Below are 22,358 nucleotides of genomic sequence, written 5' to 3'. Positions count from 1 at the left end.
TCTGTGTCTCCTAGCGTTTGAGAGAGATTTAACTGAAGGTCTGAACTACGATTCAGTTATAGATATTTTCAAGTGCAGCAAGCCCCGTCGTCTCATGTTTTGAGACATCACATGCTTGAAAACTATTTGATGTGGCTGTTATTGTTACTGTTGTAATCGCAATGTTGAAATGAGTCAATAATTTGTGCAGGACATCATGTTCGCCTTTTCTGTAATGCTGCTTTTTTTTAAATAAAAATACATACATTGATTATACTTATTATTGTTTTTATTAATGTTTTTCAGTTTTGTAGTCAGGTAGTGTTGTTGTGTTGTTAACTTGTTTCCCCCGAGATTTTCCCCCGAGGGGATCTCGCCTGCCCTACATGTCATTTCTGGGAACGCCACTGATATGAAGCATCGACTGAAGGTGTAAATGTACACATTTACCCAAAGAGTAACACAATATAAACACTAGAAACGAGTCAAACAACCCAAAGACTACATTTCCCATGAACGCGGCTGCTGTGGGGACAGTGATTTCAGGACCGGAAGTAGTAGTTCTTAAGACTTTTAAGGCAGAATTTATTCCATTTTCGCCAGAAACAGGCTGTATCAAATATGAGTGAATATCATAAACGATGCAGAGCCACCCCCCTGACAAAAACGCCCAGGGTGGTGTGTTTATGTTTGGAACACAGTTCTTATATGACGTGATCTAAGATTCCCAAATGGGGATTTCAACACAAAAAATAAAGCCACGAACCTGTGAAACAGCGCCATCTAGTGGCAGTGACCTCAGACTTAGGTGCTCTATTGTTATGGGTCTCGTGTGAGTATGCTTTTTTTTTTGTTTCCTACATTTTGTAACTATTATTTCAAAAGACTAAAAAAAATATTTAAAAAAAATCTATCTATCAATTTTCATTAGAAATACATTTTTCAAAAGGATTTCATGAATTAAAAAGAAACGAAGAAATTTCACAAATTAAGACAAGAACACTTTGAGGTTTGGGTTGTGTAGTTACCTTGGCAAGATGGCCAAGAAATCTAAAATAATTGCTCCATTGATTAGAAATATATATAATATATATATATTCAAAGCTTTGCACTGCTTTTTCTTGATTTTTCAAAAATAGCAGATCTGCAAGCTCATAGCGCGGCACCTGCTATTTTTGAATATCCAAAGTATGAAATAATGGTCAAAGTGGTTAAAATCTAAAAAAAGGACAGTGATGCTTTCCCTCGGTCTTAATGGGTTAATAATATATAGTTACCTTGGCGTGTCTCAGCCTGGGCAGGGAGGTGACGTAGCTCTGCCGGAGGCGGGTGTGACACAACCACAGCACGATGGTGCCAACGATGAGCAGGGCAGCCGAGGGAATGCCCACGATCAGAGGCCAGGGAAGACCTGAGCTGAGGTGGGGAGGAGAGTCTGTGATCTCTACCTGCTGGTCTGCAACACGGGGGGGGGGGGGGGGGGGGAGGAGAGAGAGAGAGAAAAGACAGAATAGGAGGGTTAAAGGGATAGTTCACCCCCAAAATTACCTTTTTTCTATCAATTAGTCACCCCATGGAGACTTGAATTCATGGATATTTTTGGGATATTTGGATATTGACCAGCAGCGGTTCTGGTAGGAGACACAAAGAGTCTCCTTTGTGTCTCCTACCGGGAACCCGCTGCCTACCGGTCAGCTGGTCATCAAATGATTGGCTTAGAAATGCGACAAAAACAAAGAAATATCCACAAATTCAAGTCTCCATGGGATGACTTATCGATATTTTTTTTATTTTTTTTGGGTGAACTATCCCTTTAAAGCTGCACTATGTAACTTTCCGGTTCAAATCCAGGGTGCAAGTGCTGTAATTCTTTACCACTGAGCTAATAGAGCCTGCCTGCTTGCTCAGGGAAGAGCTCAGGGAATAAAATTGAATCTTCACCTTCATGTCAAAATTGGTGTCAAACCAGAAACAGGATTGTGTCAAAGGTCGTGGCTAACCCTTTTTTTTTCCCCCGCCGTTTTGTGCCAGACGCTCTGTTTTGAAACTGCTGCGAGGGGAGGAGGGAATGTCGCCGATGGAATATTCTTTCTCTGGGCCACACACACGTACACTGTGTGTTTACCAACAGTCGGACACGTGATCATAAGGGATGTACATTTTCTGTGGCGAGCTGAAAAAGTAAGGAAACCGTGCATCTTTGACGAGAAATGGCGTGTTCACATGAAGCTGCACGAGAAGGGGCTGACCCGGTTGAAATGTTTGTTGTCTGGGCAACTCAGACACGTACTCTGTGTGTTTACAAACGATTGGATATGCGATGATAATGAATAAAAAAAAATTGTGACCTGTTGAAAGAAAAAAAAAAAAAAAAAAAAAAAAATGCTGCCAGAAATAAATCTGGCAGTGAATGAGTTAACATACTCCACCATACAGATTGGACAAAATAACATTTTATTCACTAAAAGAAGTTGCACAATTAGTTACACAAATCTTGTATGGGGGAGTGGTCCCTGGCACAAAATATTGTCAGATTGGGGGGGTCCACAGACAAATACATATGGATTTGAGGAGTCCTTGACATGAAAATGTTTGAGAACCGCCGTTTTAAACAACATTAGCAAGCAAGGCCAAGTGCACTTTAGAAAAAAGCCCCAAAATACACAACCCGCCAACTACCAATATTCACAAGCGACAGAAAAACAAGCCCAAAGTCACTTATAATAAGCAGACATGGTCGTCGGTAGCAGCACGCCAGCACACAAATCAGATCTTGTAGTTGTGGCAGGGCCGAGCCATCATTTGTGTTGTCCTGATTACATTTGAGGGCCCACTAACCAGATTATCTGTGGACAAGACACTGGAATGCCGGAATGTTGCTGGAAACATCTGGGTTGGCATAGTCTTCCACTTGTGGACAGCGTCAGACTGTCAGTATACATTTACTTGAGTAATGTACTTAACCCATTAAGGCCTGAGGTTCCGAATCTACAAATGTCTTCTAAATCCTAACAGTTTTTTTGAAAAAAATTATGTTTCTATATCAGTGGTGCTCAAACCTTTTCATGTCAAGGACCCCTAAAATGATATGTATTTAGCCGCCGACCCCCATCTCAAAACATTTTGTTCCAGGGACCCCCCAGAATCAAAGAATAGAGTTCAAAATGTTTGCTTTAAACAATATATATTCAAAGATTTGCACACATTTTCATGATTTTTCATAAATAGCAGGTCTACAAGCTCGTAGATCTGCTACTTTTGAATAGCCAAAGTATAAAAGGTTAAGCTTATTGTGATGCTATATTCACACATTTTGCTGGGGACCCCCTGGAACCCCCTCAAGGACCCCTGGGGGTCCCCGGACCCCACTTTGAGAACCAATGGCTTAGGGCACAAATCTATGAAATAGAGCATTTCTGCCTCTTTCTCAGACCCGGGTGCATTTCTCCTTTCCGACATGTCGCCTTTCCGACGTTGACTAACCCTATACCTAACCCTAACCCTAACCTTAACCGCACGCGGAAGCCACTAGTCGGAGTGGTGAGATGTCGGAATGGAAGGAGCACCCCCTCAGACCCGTGGGCTGACAGATACAGATATTCGTGATTTTTCGGCTCTCAGAAACCGTCCGTCCGAAAATGGCCATTCGGCTCTGCACGCCTCAGGCACACACATGAGACACACACCGAGTTTGAGACCGAACGGTCCGAGTTATGCCAGGGACAAATTTCGTGTGACACTCTAATATTAACACATTGACTGCCAGTCGCGTAGACCTACGCGAAGTGGTGTTTTTTTCTTTTTTTCGAAAAAAAGTTCACATTGCACTTTTTTCAATTTTCGATACGGCACATTTCATTGTAGCACCACCAGAAACTGAATTATCCGTGATCCGGTTTTGCCGATCCCGTCGGCCTCCGTTCTAATGACGAAACTGAAACGCTATTTTCTCTTTATAGTTTTTCTCCTCGCTGATCACTGTTTAACATAAACCGTTCTAACTACAACATGGCGGCTCCGTTTGACACGTGATTTTCACTGGTCGAAGCAGTCACATTTCCGCGATGTTTACAAGCAGTTTAGAGCTCAATCTTAAGGATTTTAACGAGGTCTATGGCGACATGAAAAAAACAGCAATAAAACGCTGGCACTGGTAAGTACATTATGAGATTAACCTCTGGCATGGAATGTGTTAAGATGCGGGGATGAGCGGAATCCTGTAGCTGTTTGTTTCAATCAGGCAGGCCGCATTATTAGTTTATTCCGTCAAGTGGGCATTGGAAATGGTTGCCCAGAGGAGGCAACCAGGAGCACCGTCTATTAAGAGAAATGTTTTACATTCACTATCTCAACACAATGGCTCCTCATGGTCTAGACCAGTGGTTCTCAACCGGTGGTCCGGGGACCACCAGTGGTCCTTGAGGGGATTCCAGGGGGTCCCCAGCCAAATTAATAGTTAGGAACCAAATTGACCCTTATGAGTCTGTAAATCTGAGAGTGTACAAATGGAACCAAATGGACCCTAACGGGTCCATTTGGTTCCATTTGTACACTCTCAGAGTTAAATGAACACTGATGATGATGATACAGTGTAGATTGGGACCCTCAAGAAAGCAAAATGGTCGAATCCCTGGCATATCTTTTCAAATGGGGGTCCGTGGGCTATTAGGTGTCAATTTGGGGGTCCTTGATGCAAAAAAAGTTTGAAAACCACTGGTCTAGACGAAGAATTTGACATCAAACCATTCTTGTAACTTGTTTTTAATGCTGTATTTCTGTCTTTTATTCTGTAAATAGCTGAGTGTGGGTGGTTCTCTGTATTGTTCAGGGATATCAGATTATTACTTAATACAATGTGGACAGGCATTATGTTCATTTATGTATGGGGCGTGGGGCACTTGACATCTGTGGGTATAGGCCTATGTATATATTTAGATATATTTTCCTTTGGTCCTGATGCCTGATTGCCATGGGATATCAATGGCTTGGGTATCTGCTCACTCTTGACACAGACTGTGGACCTACAATCGTGGTCCCAACTGATGGTCTATCGGGCCGTTGTCCCGGGTGTCTTTCATTCATGGACTGATGTGAGCTCTGCCCACTTTTCCCTCTATATACCTGGACCCTGTTCAGTATACCTGAGAAAGGCTGCAGAGGCCGACACGTGGTTTGCCGCTTTCTTAATAAAACGTAATTTGGACTGCATTTGACACAGATAGACACGCACAGAGATTCCGTGAGTTATAGGGCTTCTCAAAGTGGGTGCCGCAGCACCCTAGGGTGCCTTGACGAAAGTCCAGGGGTGCCTCGGAATACTTTGCTAATATTTGGAATTTATCAATGTCACTTCAGCTTAACCCCTTAGACCCTCTATATACTTAGTAAAACGGACCGTAGTTAAAACTGTACTTGCTGCGTTCTTTTTCAGCCTACAGTACACCAAGTCTCTGAGAACCACTGAGTTATAGTATGGATAGATAGATTATATTGGTTTTACCTGGTAGCACAGTGAGGTAAGCTGCTCTGAAGCTGTAGCCCATGGTATTGGCTCCCAGACAGATGTACATCCCTGCATCGTCATCCGTTGCCTTGGTGATGGCCAGCTTGTTTAGGTACGAGCCGTCGGGCCGAGACCACACCTCCCCCGTCGGCATGACGACAAAGTGCTGTCCTCCAACCTGGAATGGCAGGAAGTACAGTAAAGTGGAATGCATGCATTAGAATGCACCAGGAGTGGATTAAGCCTCTTATTAACAACTTCAAACATTGTGGGGCATTTCGTAAAAAATAAATAAAAGAACATGTGTTCCAATGGATCCACTGTAGTTATTATTTAGTCACTCACAAGCTCTTGTTAACACTTTTCATATTGGTTCAATATTTATAAAACTCAGACACGCTTAACCACATTCACTTACATCTTTTAAAACCAAAAGTAGCAGATCTACGAAGCTTGTATGTACACCTCGACATGCCTTTTACAGTCATTTAGACCACCGCGGGCAATGGAAAAGTCGCTGTTGTACACTGTGCAACGGGCAAATTCTTTACTGGGCTGAGAGACACAGGTATTGCTTCGAACATTCCCATGTAAAGTGGGTTATATATTCATTTTTTTCCCTTCACAATGCCAACTTTCAAGACCGCCTGCTCCCTCAAACACTTTTTTCCCTTTCCTCTCCACCTCTAAAACCGAAAAAGATTGCCAGGTCAGAGACAAAATGAACCAAGAGGAGGTAAAAAAAGGCCATCGCAGGTTGCAGATCCGGTCTAGGGCGGATACGGAAACGGTCTGTGTGCCTGAATGTGTTAATGTGTGCAAATCTGAGCACCGAGCAGTAAACAGAAACCGTTCTCCCATACGGCAGACATTTGCAGGAGATCTATGACCGCTCGCGGGTGTCCGGGGGCTGACCAGTGTTGATTTTGACAGCAATTTTTTATTTAGTTTTAGTCATATTTAAGTCAACTGAAATGTTTTAGTTTTAGTCTAGTTTTATTCGATTAAATATCATAAAATTATAGTCGACTAAATGTACAGTTGATTTAGTCGACTAAAATGTATTGTGGCGGTGCCTTGATGGCGTCATAATGGCTGATTTTACACTTGGTTGAATGCTGAAAATAGCCGATCTACAAGCTCACAACGCGTCGGGGCGCGACGCGTTGTGAGCTTGTAGATCTGCTATTTTCAGAGCACAACACCCAACACAGAATGACTTGTCTTTTAGTCTTTTAGTTCTACTGGATCTCTTCTCCACTAGTCCCTCACTAACATTTTAGTCTAGTTTTCATTTGTTGACGAAATTGGAGACTCCAAACGTCCGGGATGTCTGACGTGGAGACCTTGTCACCTTTACCTCCAGCGTGGAGTTATAGCGCTCCTCCATGCCCGGGTCCACCCTCTTCAGCCATTGGACGACGGGTTTGACATCACTGGTGACTCTGCACTGGAAGGAGGCGGTGCCTCCGAACTCCACCGTGGTGTTGACTGGATGACTGCCAGTTAACACTGGTTTACAATGAGAGCGCTCTGCACACACACACACACACACACACACACACACACACACACACACACACACACACACACACACACACACACGTTTGTATTACTATACATGTGGGGACAGCGAAGGTTAAGGACGGTAATTTTATAAATGCCATTTTTACACCACTGTTTGCCATTTTTAAACCCTAACCCTCACTCACTCACTTACTCTCATTATAAATGTGGTGGTCTAATAATCGTGCAGTGGTTCTCAAAGTGGGGTCCGGGGACCCCCGGGGGTCCTTCAGGGGGTTCCAGGGGGTCCCCAGCTGAATTAGTTCATATAGCAACATTCTTGACAATGTTTAACAAAACATTTCTCTTATGGGGGACCCTGGCACAAAATATTTTCAGACATGGGTTCACGGCCAAATACATATCAATGTGACAGTCCTTGACATGGAAGATGTTTGAGAACCACTGGTGAAATGTTAGCTTTTGTGTCTGTCTGTCTGTCCGTCCATCCGCCTGCCTTTCAGTCAGTCAGTCAGTCAGTCAGTCAGTCAGTCTAGCCCAGTGGTTCTCAAACGTTTTCATGTCAAGGACCCCCAAATTGACACTTATTACCCCACGGACCCCCATTTGAAACGATAAGCCGGGGACCCCCAAAAGAGAAGGTTTTTACGGCTCTCTAGCTGTGATTCTCAACCATTTTAATTTCAAGAACCCCCAGTTTGACATGCATTAGGCTGTGAACCCCCATTTAATGGCATTTATACCTCTGGGACCCCAATTCATATGGTAAAATCAATGTTAATTTAACTCTGAGAGTGTACAAATGGAACCAAATGGACCCTTACGGGTCCATTTGGTTCCATTTGTACACTCTCAGAGTTACAGACCCATAAGGGTCCATTTGGTTCCTGTCCATCATTTAGCTGGGGACCCCCTGGAACCCCCTCAAGTACCCCTGGGGGTCCCCGTACCCCACTTTGAGAACCAATGGTCTAGCCACCTTACCCACAACATCCAGTTTATAGGTGGCGTTGATGCTGCCGGCTGCGTTGGCCACGTGGCAGCTGTAGGTGGCGCTGTCCTGGGGCGACAGGTTCCTGAGGGTGAGGGTCCACTGCAGCCGCTGGTGCTTCTGACCCGACAGCATCAGCTGGTCCTTGTACCACGCTATGGACGGCATCGGGCTGCCACTGGCCTGCAACACGGGACAGGAAAGACCACAGGATGTTTGGCCATGGTGCAGTGGTGTAAAGTAACTAAGTACATTTACTAAAGTACTGTAACATTTTTAGGTATTTTTTTACTTTACTGGAGTATCCCCAATTGTCAGTACTTTTACTTGTACTCCACTACATCTCAGAGGCAAATATTGTAATTTTACTCCACTACAATTATTTGAAAACTTTAGTTACTAGTTACATTGTAGCCCTATATTCATTTCAGCCATTTGAAAATAGCCGATCTACAAACATCTTGATACCAATACTTTTGTACTTTCACTCAAGTAAATGTTGAATTCCAGACTTTTACTTGTAACAGAGTATTTCTACATTGCAGTATTGATACGTTTACTTAAGTAAGACAATTGAGTACTTTGACCACCATCTCACCTGACATCGTAGCCGGACAGAACTGCCCTCTGGTCGGAACAGAACTCTCTGGCGCATCCTGGTGGGCTGAGTGAACCTGGGACGCACTGAGAGAGAGAGAGAGAGAGAGAGAGAGAGAGAGAGAGACAGAGAGAGAGAAAGAAAGAGAGAAAGAGAGAAAGAGAGAGAGATCACTTCAATAACGTATTATCGACTAGGATGACATCCCTAGTCCAATATAAGCCTGTCGAAAAGTGGATGTTTGGTCAAAATGTGTCCGTTTGGCGGGACTTTTTGATCATTGGTTCGAATGGTTGAAGGACAGCCTTCTTTTCCCATCGTCCGCTATCGCTTCCCAAGTTCCCATGCTCTGGAGGGGCGGTCACAGAAGCGAGCACAGGTGATAAAAATATATAAATATAATGTAAATAAATAAAAGACTAAAATGATGTTGAGGTTACTTCTTCATTTTCCTGTTCTGTTTGATGCAACAGAGGCACTGATAACTGATAACTTTGTCCCATTGGCTACTGCAAACGGCAATCAATCTGTGATACGTCCCGCCCTGTTTTCAGACTGGTATCCCAGTCACAATCATGTCATTAATTGTCATGTGTTCCTGTTTTTAGTTAGGGTATAGCGTTCTTACCACAGGCCTCTGTGACGGCATCGGAGCGCGTCTGCTCCGAGCTGGGCTCTGAAAGCACAGCAGGAGAGCTGGTTTGTGTTGGCACTGGCCGCTCATCTGAAAGCACACACACGCACGCACACACACACACACACACACACACACACACACACACACACACACACACACACACACACACACACACACACACACACACACACACACACACACACACACACACACACACACACACACACACACACACACACAGTGTTGTTGAGTACTTTGTCCCTGTTAATAATCCCTTCATATCAGTTAAAGTCAGTGGTCCTCAAACAGGGTGGTCCCCATATGATTAGCTTAATGTGCAACATTGTTTTCTCACTCAACGGTAAACAAACCAACAACGTACAGTATAAGTGTAAACAAGGTATCAAAGGTAACAAACTAGACAATAAAAAAATGTCAAACATTTGCCAAATTGTCAAATATTACCTAAAGAGGCAAAAGTTTAGAAAATATCCGAACTACAAGCTTTTAGATCTACTATTTTCACTTAATGTCAAGTTAATGCCTCAACTCCTACAATTCCAAGTGCTTGTCAGGGTGGGGGGGTGGGGGGGTGGTGCCCCAGTTCACATAATGATTATTTTTGGGGGGGTCGGGCCTGAAAAGTTTGAGAACCACTGAGTTAAGTTACTCACAAATATAGCTACGGGCTATGAGTCAATGAACATTTCAGGAATTGCGATAGCAGTTTGGACGCCTGTAATTCAACACCTGAAATGATACCTTATGCTTCTCTGCTGAATCACCTGATTTACTTGCCCATACAAACACCGTCGTCTGATATCCTTTAGCTTATTCTTCACTGTAATGCTGCGTTCACCAGTGGTGTAAAGTAACTAAGTACATTTACTCAAGTACTGTACTTAAGTACACTGTTTAAGTATTTTTTACTTTACTGGAGTATTTCTCATTTTCAATACTTTTACCTCTACTCCACTACATCTCAGAGGCAAATATTGTACTTTTACTCCACTACAATTATTTGACAGCTTTAGTTATTAGTTACTTTGTAGATTTTGATTATTATCACAAAACATACATTAACCACTTATTGTATTATTAAGCCCTATATATATATATTTCGGCCATTTGAAAATAGCCGATCTACAAGCTAACGATGCGTCGCATCGCAACGCACTGAATCAACTTCAGCTACAAAGACACAAAGCTACAAACATGCTGTGTGTCTTTGTATCTGTCAGTGTAAACGCAGCATGAGCCTGATATATACGTAGCTGTGCATCGTGTGTGTCTCACACTGAAAATAGCTGATCTACAAGCTCACAGCGCATTGCAGTGCAACGTGTTGTGAGCTTGTAGATCGTAGAATCAGGCGTGAAGCCTGATTTATACTTGGTTGCACGCTGGTGTTTTGCACGCTCAGTAAATAGCAGATCTACAAGTTCACAACGTGTCACGATGTGACACGTTGTGAACTTGTAGATCTGCTACTTACTGAGCATGACACCGACACGCAACTAAATATAAATCAGGCTTTAGCTGTGTTTTTTTTAAGGTCTTGGGGTTCACACACACAAACACACACACACTCATAGCGCTAACAGCGTGGGTTTTTCAGATCTTGGGGAGGGGGTCGCACGCGCACGCACACGCGCACACACACACACACACACACACACACACACACACACACACACACACACAGCACTAACAGTGACATTATTGTTCTGTGTCCAGTTCTCCTGCCGATTCCTGAACACCACCCTGTTGACTTAACCCCACGTATGAAATGCATTATGAATGAAGATGTGAAGCGTGTGTGTGTGCGTGTGTGTGTGTGTGTGTGTGTGCGTGTGTGTGTGTGTGCGTGCATGCGTGCGTGCGTGCTAGATCATACCACTATGGACTCTCACTATGGACTCTCCCCACAGGAATGTACCCATTTAAGTCCCCATTCTACCTTCCAAACACTATAAACACAAAAAATTCTAATAAAGTGTGAAAACTGTTCTTAGCAAAACAGCAGGGACAACCCCCCCAAACCCCCCCCCCCCCCCCCACCCAAAAAACACCACCCAAAAATAATGTCATACTATGTACCACTATGCTCTGGGGCTGAGCCCCTGACCTCGTGGGGGTCAAGTCTCAGGGTAATCAAGCCAGTAGTTTCTGAGATACGCTGTTTGTTTGTTTGTTTGTTTGTTTGTTTGTTTGTACGGAGGGACGGACCGACGGACGGAGGGATGGAGGAACGGAGAGAATGACAGACTGATGGACGGACGGACAGAGGGATGATTGACTCATGGACAGACGGACGGACGGACAGACGAATGGACGGACGGACGGACGGAGGAACGGAGAGAATGACGGACGGACGGACGGACGGACGGACGGACGGTGCCCTCCTTAAAGCCCTGGCGCTAGCCGGGGCTAAAACAAAGATTCACTGGCCACTTTTAAAAAAAACGTTCCGAAACATTCTGTGGGTTATGCTTCCAAGTGTTTGAGGTGCGTTGCATTGAAGCGAGTAATGTAGCATATTCAAATGAAACATTCAAACCCGGCTGTCGTCGCGAAAAGGCTGGATAGCTGTAGAGCTGGAGGAAATTCAAGTATTTCTTTGTAAATATTTCAAAAAGTCAGCTTGAAACACACTTGGCAGTTTGGGTGGAAACATAGCCGTTGTTGTCGGGCAGAAACCTCGTATTTATATCTCGTATTTTTCAACTTTTTATCGTTGCTGTCGGCCGGAAACCTCTTCTCTCCATATCATAACTTTTTGTGCTTTTTCGTAGATTAACGCCCCATATTGATCATACTAAAGCGTCACACAAGAGCATCAAAAGTAGCAGATCCACAAGCTCGAAACGCGGCGCGAAAACCGCGTGTTTTGATCTTGTAGATCTGCTACTTTTGCTATTTTTGAATTTGAATCCTGAAAATAACAGTTTTAGTTTTTTGGACATATGAGGTTTACACCCGACATAACGAGTCGTTATGTTTTTTTTTTCATGAATGAATGCCCTACGTCGCACAAAAAGTGTGTCGCACAAAAGTAGTGAACAGCACTATTTCCCTATGTTAAAAAAACATTTTAAAATAATAGGAACGGTTTTGGACATACAAGCAGTGGTGGAAAAAGTACTAAAATGTTTTACTTAAGTGAAAGTATTGAATACTGCAATGTAGAAGCACTCTGTTACAAGTAAAAGTCCGCAATTCGAAATGTACTTGAGTAAAAGTACAAAAGTATTGGCATCAAAATGTACTTAAAGTACCAAAAGTAAAAGTACAAAAATGTTTGAAAATAGCCGATCTACAAGCTCACAACGCGTCTCGATGCGACGCGTTGTGAGCTTGTAGATCGGCTATTTTCAAATAGCCTAGGTATAAAATAAGGCTAAAGTGGTTAATGTACGTTTTATAATATAATAATTTATATATATGAAAAGTAACTAAAGTTTTCAAATAATTGTAGTGGAGTAAAAGTACAATATTTGCCTCTGAGATGTAGTGGAGTAGAAGTGAAAGTATTGGAAATTGGAAATACTGAAAGTAAAGTACAAATACCTCAAAATTGTACTTAAGCACAGTACTTGAGTAAATGTACTTGGTTACTTTACACCACTGCTTTTTGGACATACAAGTTTTCCACCCCGACAGTGACGCACTGTAAAGGGCCTCTCAGTCACACAGCACTCTCTTTTACTATTGATCCACGGAGAGGAGAGGAGAGGGGCCCCTCTCCTCTCCCCTGTCCCCCAGAGGGAGGGGAGGTGCCCCCCCGCCGCCCCGTCTCAAACCAAACAGACCCACACAGAGGCACAGGGGGGGGGGGGGGGGGGGGGCTCCAGTCGCTAAGAGTTTAGTTAAACACTGTTGATTAAAGAGGAAATGTTTCTCTGACACACACCTTTTAAAAGAGAACTCCAGATCAGAGCTTTTTTTCAAACCTTTTCAACCTTTGCGAGCCCCCCCCCTCACCCCCCCCGCACGGCTGAAAGAAAAAGAAACATAAGGGCAGCAGAAACGGGCACACAGCGTATTTTGAGGGCCCCCGTGTTTCATTTGCTGTCGGCGAGAAAACCTCGTAAAGAGACATCCAAGTGGCCGCGCACACTTGACCTCCAAGTGCCAATATTTATCAAGGACGCAGAGATGAAATATAACAAAAAACAACCAACGTTTCGACAGATAAATGGAAAATGGTGCATTTATATACAATGCGCATTACATTCACACACACATTCATACACCAACGGTGGAGGAAACCATGCAAGGCACCAACCTGCTTCATCGGGAGCAGTTGGAGGTTCGGTGTCTTGCTCAAGGACACTTCGACACTAACTCTGGGGGAGCCCAGGATCAAGCTGAATTAATGCCCTATACCAGGGGTCTTCAACAGGGGGTCCGGGACCCCTAGGGGGTCCTCAGAGTTACTACAGGGGGTCCGCCAAATCTTTGTGTGACATGATTTTTTTTTTACATTAACCACTTGAACCCTAACATCCCTTTTCTGAGGAGAACTTTAGCCAAAAAATCATCTCTCTCTCTCAGCTAGGGGGTCCTTGGCCTGAAAACGTTGAAGACCCCTGCCCTATACTTCCTCATACAAGGCAGTGAAAATAGCAGTTCTACAAGATCACAATATTTTGAGCCTGCAGATTTGCGTTGTTTTTTTATTTCCACATGCATTCCATAAATTCCATTGGGCTAGACCACTAATGGACAAATGACATCATCAACTTGCGACGGGCATTGCCCCTATTGAGTGAAAGATGAGCTATTTCTAAAATGTATATTTTTTTGTTTTACATTTTAGTTACAGAGGACAATTATAATGTATTAAAGGGTTCGCTAAAAACTAGCATCATTTGTATTGTTGACCTATTTCTACCATATAGAGCAAGTTTCGTTCAATTTCGACCCCTCTGTCACATGGTACTATTTTGTGTGTCATATATTTTGTGTGTGAGTAGGCTGCCGCGGCGCAGTGATTCTGGACACAAACATTAGTACCATGGGGGTCGAAATTGAACGAAACCTGATGGTAGAAATAGGTCAACAATACAAATGATGATAGTTTTTTTAATTAATTTATTTTTAATGAGCGGCCCCCACCAAATCTACAAATCTACCGGAACTACTTCATATTTATCAGAACCGGACCATAACTCTGACCACGGGACTCGGGCAATCAATTAATACCTTTGCAACCACTACATTAATGGTAAGTATTTCCTACAGAAAATACTCAAAAAATCTGAACTAACCCTTTAAGGCATATTTGGCTTATTAGCCAGGGATCCTTTTAATAAGTGTTGCTACTTCCTTCCAGAAAGGTTGAATTAAAAGGACAAGACCAAAAGATGTGTGCACGATACACCACGGTATCTCCACATTCTCTCCAGCAGTCCAGCTGGTTACCAGTTTGTTTAGACTTCTGTTTGGGAGTGATAAAGACGCCGATGTGTTTAATTCCAACGAAAGTCTCTCCAGTTCAGGGAATTAGTGGGTCGTCGATTGTGTTTCCCATGTATTCAACCACACGTCTTCACTTCTATCAACGTCCAGCTCTTTTTTCCCATCGGTGTTTCACATATATTGTGGAGTCCTTATTCAATGACATAATTCCGTTATATAGCTTACTTACAAGACCTCTATTACTTCCTGAGTTATAAGCATCAGTAAATATATCAATTATAATTGGTGTGGTCACTGGTCATTTTTTTGCCAAAAAAATCCCTTAAAGGAGGAGTTCACCCAAAAAAATGACTTATTTTCTATCAATTACACACCCCATGAAGCCTTGATTTCATGGATTTATTTTTGTTTTTGTGGCATTCCTAAGACAATAATTTGATGACTGTGTGTATTTCCGGTAGGAGACACAAATAATCTACTTTGTGTCTCCTACCGGATACATTAGCCGGTAGGAGACGGGAATCAAATTATTAGCTTAGGAATGCGACAAAAACAAAAAAGAATCCATGGATTCAAGGCTTCATAGGGAGTGCAATTGATAGAAAATAAGTCATTTTTTGGGTGAACTCCTCCTTTAACTGCAGAAATCTATAAAAGTCCTGCCTAGCCAACCCATATGTCTGACTTAAAGGTAGGGTAAGTGATTTTCTTTGGCTAAAATAAGTGCTAAATAGCTCTATATTCTGATAGTACTCATTGCTATAGAGTGTTTGTTCAGTAAGAGTCTCCATATCTCTCCAGCTCTTTATTAAACAGAAAATGTATTTTCAGGTCTGTATACCAATTGTATCCAATCAGGATAGAGAACTCAGTCAGGATACAGATTAAACAAGTGAAATTGGAAGTGATGACACAAAGATATGAGCAGACAACATTGGAAGTGGATCACTATCAAAATGAAGCTGATAAATGGGTACTCTCTCCTGATTGGCTGAAATGTCACCTACCGGAAAATGTATTTTCTGTTTATTAAACAGCTGGAGAGACATGGAGACTCCTGTGACTGAACAAACACTCTATAGCAATGATTAATGTCAGAATATAGAGCTTTAACCTTTTAACATCAAGCTTTTTGTTTTAACCCAAAAATATCACGTCGATATCCCCACATTTCCAATTGCATCTTCAATCTTTTGAAAATAGCCGATCTACAAGCTCACAATGCGTCACATCGCAACGCATTGTGAGCTTGTAGATCGGCTGTTTTCAAATGGCCGAAATGTATATAGGGCTGAAGTGGGTAATGTATGTTAATAATCAAAATCTACAAAGTAACTAGTAAGTAAAGCTGTCAAATATTTGTAGTGGAGTAAAAGTACAATATTTGCCTCTGAGATAGTGGAGTAGAAGTAAAAGTACTGAAAATTGGAAATACTCCAGTAAAGTCAAAATACCTCAGAATTGTACTTAAGTACAGTACTTGAGTAAATGTACTTTAATAGTTACTTTACACCACTGCTTCTAACCATATTTTAAATGACAAATTCCCATTGGCTCGCTGTCTGAAACATTCCTTTCTCTCTATCAGTGCAACCTAGTAATGGCTGCTGCTATATTTGAAAGATTCTGACACATTTTGAAAGCCTTTGAAAGAACAGGGGGAAATGGAACATTCTGGCATGATTACTTATACTTTTGGTACTTTAACCCATGAGACCTGAAGCCGATTCTACATGTCTCCTAAATCTCAGTATTCTGAAAAAACGTATGTTTCTATATCAGTGGTGCTCAATCTTTTTCATGTCAAGGACCCCCAAAATGATATGTATTTGGCCGCGGACCCCCATCAAAATATTTTGTTCCAGGGACCCCCCAGAAGTAAAGATTTGAGTTCAAAATGTTCGCTTTAAAAGTATATATATTCAAAGATTTGCACACATTTTCACGATTTTTCAAAAATTGCAGATCTACAAGCTCGTAGCTATGAGCTTGTATATCTGCTATTTTTGAATAGCCCAAAGTGTACAATAATGCTTTTTAGCTCAAATCTAAAAATGACACAGTTCCAGGTCTTAATGGGTTAAATATAATATTTTGGTGCTATTACTTTTGTGTTTCTACTCAAGTTCAAATATGGAGATACCAGGTTTCCGCCCCGACAGACAGCAACGACTTCCTGTACACAGCGTGGTCGCAGTCTTGCAAAAAACCTGCCATTTAAACAGTTTGAAGAATTGAAAAATGAGGGGTAATTTAAACGTCTGATGGCCGTATGGCGGTAAGGGCTGGTCCCCCATGAAAGGCTCTCTAAGATGACAGCTGTCAATTATAGCAGAGCGATAAAAGCAGCAGTCAGAAAAGGGCCAAATTAAGAGTTGTGCGGTTCGTGGTGGAGGAAGTAACTCCAGAGCAGTGCTCCTCAAACGTTTTCATGCCAGGGACCCCCAAATTGATATATATTTGCCCGCGGACCCCCATCTGAAAATATGCTGTGCCAATATGTTCGCTTTAAAAGAAATATATTCAGAAGATTTTGCACGAATCTTCAAGATTTTTCAAAAATAGCAGATCTACAAGCTCATAGCCGCGCTATGAGCTTGTATATCTGCTATTTTTGAACAGCCAAAGTATAAAAGGTTAAAAATGATTGTGATGCTATATTCACACACTTTGCTGGGGACCTCCCCGGAACCCCCTCAAGGACCCCTCGGGGTCTCCGGACCCCACTTTGAGAACCAATGCTCCAGAGTTCATTTTGTCGGCTAAAACTGTGACGAAAAATGTTTGTCGACTGCCCTTTTTTCACTGACGAAAACTAAATGAGAACTAGATATAAACTAAAGCTACGAGGACTATAACTATGACTAAATACACTGACAATTTTGTAAAAAAAAAAAAAAGGCTAGGCTAAAAAGCTAATATAGCTAATAAACAGAAAATAAATGTTCAGGTGGGTGGCCAATCTTCAGCCAATCAGGAGTTTATCAGCTTCATTTTTATAGTGATCCAGTCCCAATTTCGTCTGCTCATTCCTTTGTGTCATCACTTCCTATTTCACTTGTTTGTCCTGTATGTATCCTGTGTGAGCTCTCTCTCCTGATTGGATAAAATTGGTATCCCGACTTGACAAATGCATTTTCTGTTTAACCCATTAAGACCTGGAACTGTGTCATTTTTAGATTTGAGCTAAAAAGCATTATTTTACACTTTGGGCTATTCAAAAATAGCAGATCTACAAGCTCATAGCGCGGCACCGAGTGCCGCGCTATGAGCTTGTAGATCTGCTATTTTTGAAAATTCGTGCAAATCTTTGAATATATATATATTTTTAAAGTGAGCATTTTTAACTCAAATCTTTGCTTCTGGGGGGTCCCTGGAACAAAATATTTTGATGGAGGTCCACGGCCAAATACATATCATTTTGGGGGTCCTTGACATGAAAAAGTTTGAGCACCACTGATATAGAAACATACGTTTTTCAGAAAACTGTTGGGATTTAGGAGACATGTAGAATCGGCTTCAGGTCTCAATGGGTTAATAAAGAGGTGGAGAGACAAGGAGACTCCTGTCACTGAACAAACAACTCTATAGCAATGATTACTATGACAATATAGTGCTTTTAATATAGTTTAGAGCGGCTATTTTCACTGTTCTGAAACATTTAAAAAAAATAATCATAAGAAAGGAAGGGTTTTGGACATACAGGTTTTCCACCCGACAGAGACCATATGTATCCTAATCTGTATTTATTTCCCTCTGTCTCAGCACTCTGTCATTGTCTTCCGTTTCGTGAGCCAAAATCACAATGTTGTACCACCAGCCCAATGAGAGCACGGCTATTTCTAGAAAAATACACCCCTGTGTGTGTGTGTGTGTGTGTGTGTGTGTGTGTGTGTGTGTGTGTGTGTGTGTGTGTGTGTGTGTGTGTGTGTGTGTGTGTGTAAAAGAGCACGTGTCTGTCTGTGTTCACATTGTGTGTGTGTGTTTAGTCTCTATGTGGGAGTCAGAGGAAGGAGTTCAATTAGAATGCATCAGCCTCCACACACGCACGCACGCACGCACGCACGCACGCACGCACGCACGCACGCACGCACGCACGCACGCACGCACGCACGCACGCACGCACGCGCACACGCACACGCGCACACACACACACACACACACACACACACACACACACACACACACACACACACACACACACACACACACACACACACACACACACACACACACACACACACACACACACACAGAGAGAGAGAGAGAGAGAGACAGAGAGAGAGAGAGAGAGAGAGAGAGAGAGAGAGAGTACTGTGTATACACAGCACAGTGTGTGGTAATGATGTTTCCTTGATAGGATAGTTATAGGAAGTGATATTTTAGGCCTTTCTGAACTGTCTATTTCTCATTAAAACGGCTTCAGTCTGAAAATCACCACCTGAGAATGAACCTATAGAAAAGTCTGGTCCTCGGAGCACCACAAGTCTCCACCAAGAGAGAGAGAGAGAGAGAGAGAGAGAGAGAGAGAGAGAGAGAGAGAGAGAGAGAGAGAATGTGTTCCGATTTCTGACGAAAACGCACTATAGCAGAAAATGTAATCTGGCACAAACAGGGCCCACAGTATATAAGTTGCGTCATGAGTCAAGGACTCCAGGGGGGGGGGGGGGGGGGGAGATGTTGATTGTACAACCTATGGTTCAAGAGTTATAGGCCAAAATGTGTCACGCTGCCAGGTTTTTGCTGCCATTCACCCCCCCCCCCCGTTTCTCATCCTGAATCCTAATGTGTCTCTATCTGTATGGCACGCCTTTGTTGAGGCCCATATGTCTCAGTGCTTTGAACTGGCATTTCTGAACGAACGAACGAACACACACACTCACACACACACACACACACACACACACACACACACACACACACACACTCACACACACACACACACACACACACACACACACACACACACACACACACACACACACACACACACACACACACACACACACACACACACACACACACACACACACACACACACACACACACACACACACACACACACACGCACGCACACGCACACACACACACATTGTAATGCAGGACAACAGCTCATGTCTCCCACATGTGACAGTGATCTAATTGCCCATTCTGATTACTGACAGTCAAACGTGGTGTGTGTGTGTGTGTGTGTGTGTGTGTGTGTGTGTGTGTGTGTGTGTGTGTGTGTGTGTGTGTGGTAGGGTTAATAAAGAGAGGTTTCATGTGGTTCCAGACATAACATTATTTAGTGTGCAGGCATGTGTGTGTCTGCATGTTATAGAACTTCAAATGTCCCTTATGAATATGAAAATCTGTACTGAGATCACAATCATCATCCCCTCAGACACACACACACACACACACACACACACACACACACACACACACACACACACACACACACACACACACACACACACACACACACACACACACACACACGCACACGCACACGCACACACACACACACACACGGCGGTGGGTTGTAATTTAGACTCAATTATGGCGAAGGCTGTCTGTGCCTACTTACAAAGAACAAAAGGGCCCAACCGCACCACCAGGCCCTCTAAGTACCTCGTCCAAGAGGCCCTCATCCAGGAGGCCCTTTAAGGCCCTCGTCCAAGAGGCCCTCTGAGTACCTCGTCCAGTAGGCCCTCTAAGGACCTCGTCCGGAGGACCTCGTCCGGGAGGCCCTCTTGAGGACTTTGTCCAAGAGGCCCTCTATGCACCTCGCCCAGGAGGCCCTCTGAGGCCCTATCTATCCATCCGTTCGTCCCTTCCTCCATACCGAATGGAACCAAACTCAAATAATCTATACGTCAGAACATAGACTAGCCTAGACTAGCTGTGCTTTACTTTAACTTAAATACACAATTTTGAGTACTTTGAGTACACCACAAAGCAAAAAAACAACAACGCGATCCACCTCATTCACAACCAGTGCAGCGCTCTCTCCCAAATCCTCACATTTCAAAGCTGAGCTCTCGCCCGGGGCTTTGCATCACACTTGGTGCCGAGGGTAATGAACGGCTGTCTATACATTTTCATGAAAAAAACGTCAAAATGTTTGTTGTTGGGAGTAAACTCATACCATTTCAGAGTTAACACTGAGGACGTTGCTGTGTAACGGATGATCGTGTGAAACACCAACAGCATTTGACCATGCGGCACTGTTTGGCGCAGAGCTCCGCAACAGGCCTGTCTTTAAGTTGTTCTGCTCTGTTCACTGTAAACCACCGGAAAAATACCAACGGCTCCGCGAGAGAGCTGCCTGTAAAAATGCTGCTGAACACCCACTCCACTGATACAGTACAAAACCCCCCACTGTTTTAGGAGCCGGCCACACACATACAAACACGCACGCACAAACACACACGCACGCGCACGCACACACATACACGACACGCACACATGCACGCTTGAGACTGTTGAGAGAGATGTTATGTTTATTCCTGTGTGCACGACATCACAACAGAGGTGTAGATACAGTATGGCAATTTGTCTGTCTGATTCTTTTCCTTTTTTTTCCCCCAGGAAACAAATCGGTGTTGATTTCGTCGACTAAAACTATGACAAAAAAAATCACACCCTGTGTGAAGAGAGTGGTGCCTTTGATGAGCCCCGTATTGATGTTGTCATCAATGTTTGTTTATTGGACATACATACATACATACATACATACATACATACATACATACATACATACATACATACATACATACATACATACATACGGACAGACACACGGACAAAGTCAGATATAGGAGTGGTTGGCACCACTCAAAAAGGTCTGTCGACTACCTTTTTGTGCTTACGAAAACTAAATAAAAACTAAGCTATGATGACTAAAACTATATGGCTAAATATACTGAACATTTCGTCAACAAATAAAAACTAGACCAGGGGTCTTCAACGTTTTCAGGCCAAGGACCCCCTAGTTGAGAGAGAGATGGAGCAGGGACCCCCTCTATATTGTAAAAAAAATGTTGTTTCAGATTACACTTTTTTTGTTTAACATGGTCAGCTCTTTTTTTGCCCTCTACACCTATACGTCTTTGCCAAAAATAGCCGATCTACAAGCTCACAACGCCTCGCAGCGCGAGGCGTTGTGAGCTTGTAGATCGGCTATTTTTGGCTCAAGTTCTCCTCAGAAAAAGGGATGTTAGGGTTCAAGTGGTTAATGTAAAAAAAAAAAGTCACGTCACACAAAGATTTGGCAGACCCCCTGCAGTAACTCTGAGGACCCCCTAGGGGTCCCGGACCCCCTGTTGAAGACCCCTGAACTAGACTAAAATGTTTGGGAGGGACAAGTGGAGAAGAGATCCAGTAGAACTATAAGACAAGTCATCGTGGGTGCGCGCGGGTGTCAAAATTGTTGATCTACATACAAGCTTGTAGATCGCGCATTTTCGGGCACCACAGATGTCTGTTGTCTGTTCTTTCTTTTTTTTTGTCTTCCTTGTGTTATTTGTCTGGAATGAAGTACCTTTGACGTAGTCTTATTTCATATCAGCAGCAGACAAATCATTACAAGCAAACGTCAACCTGGCAGGATTAAGTTACACCTTCACGGCAAGGTGTGTGTGTGTGTGTGTGTGTGTGTGGCGTCTCAAAGCATGCCCCGGCGAGGCCAGACTGATCACCGTGACAACTCTCG

General features: G+C 43.1%; 1 protein-coding gene across 2 annotated transcripts in view; it reads right to left on the bottom strand.

The window, feature by feature from the left end:
• LOC311033779 (fibroblast growth factor receptor-like 1) overlaps positions 1-22,358 on the bottom strand; it is a 55,533-nt gene that overhangs the window by 3,064 nt on the left and 30,111 nt on the right. For both annotated transcript variants that reach the window (XM_084041431.1, XM_084041430.1), the window contains 6 exons: positions 9,227-9,322; positions 8,599-8,684; positions 7,994-8,183; positions 6,843-7,015; positions 5,480-5,660; positions 1,257-1,435 (listed from right to left, as the gene is read on the bottom strand). In XM_084041431.1, coding sequence (XP_083897557.1) covers positions 1,257-1,435; positions 5,480-5,660; positions 6,843-7,015; positions 7,994-8,183; positions 8,599-8,684; positions 9,227-9,322 — 905 coding nt within the window. The remainder of the gene's footprint in view (positions 1-1,256; positions 1,436-5,479; positions 5,661-6,842; positions 7,016-7,993; positions 8,184-8,598; positions 8,685-9,226; positions 9,323-22,358) is intronic.

Source organism: Gymnoscopelus microlampas (assembly GCF_963454915.1).
Source record: "Gymnoscopelus microlampas genome assembly, chromosome: 18".
In the NCBI taxonomy this organism is placed as follows: Eukaryota; Metazoa; Chordata; class Actinopteri; order Myctophiformes; family Myctophidae; genus Gymnoscopelus; species Gymnoscopelus microlampas.
Note: the sequence above shows the minus strand (reverse complement) of the source record. Positions and strands in the feature narration are given on the sequence as shown.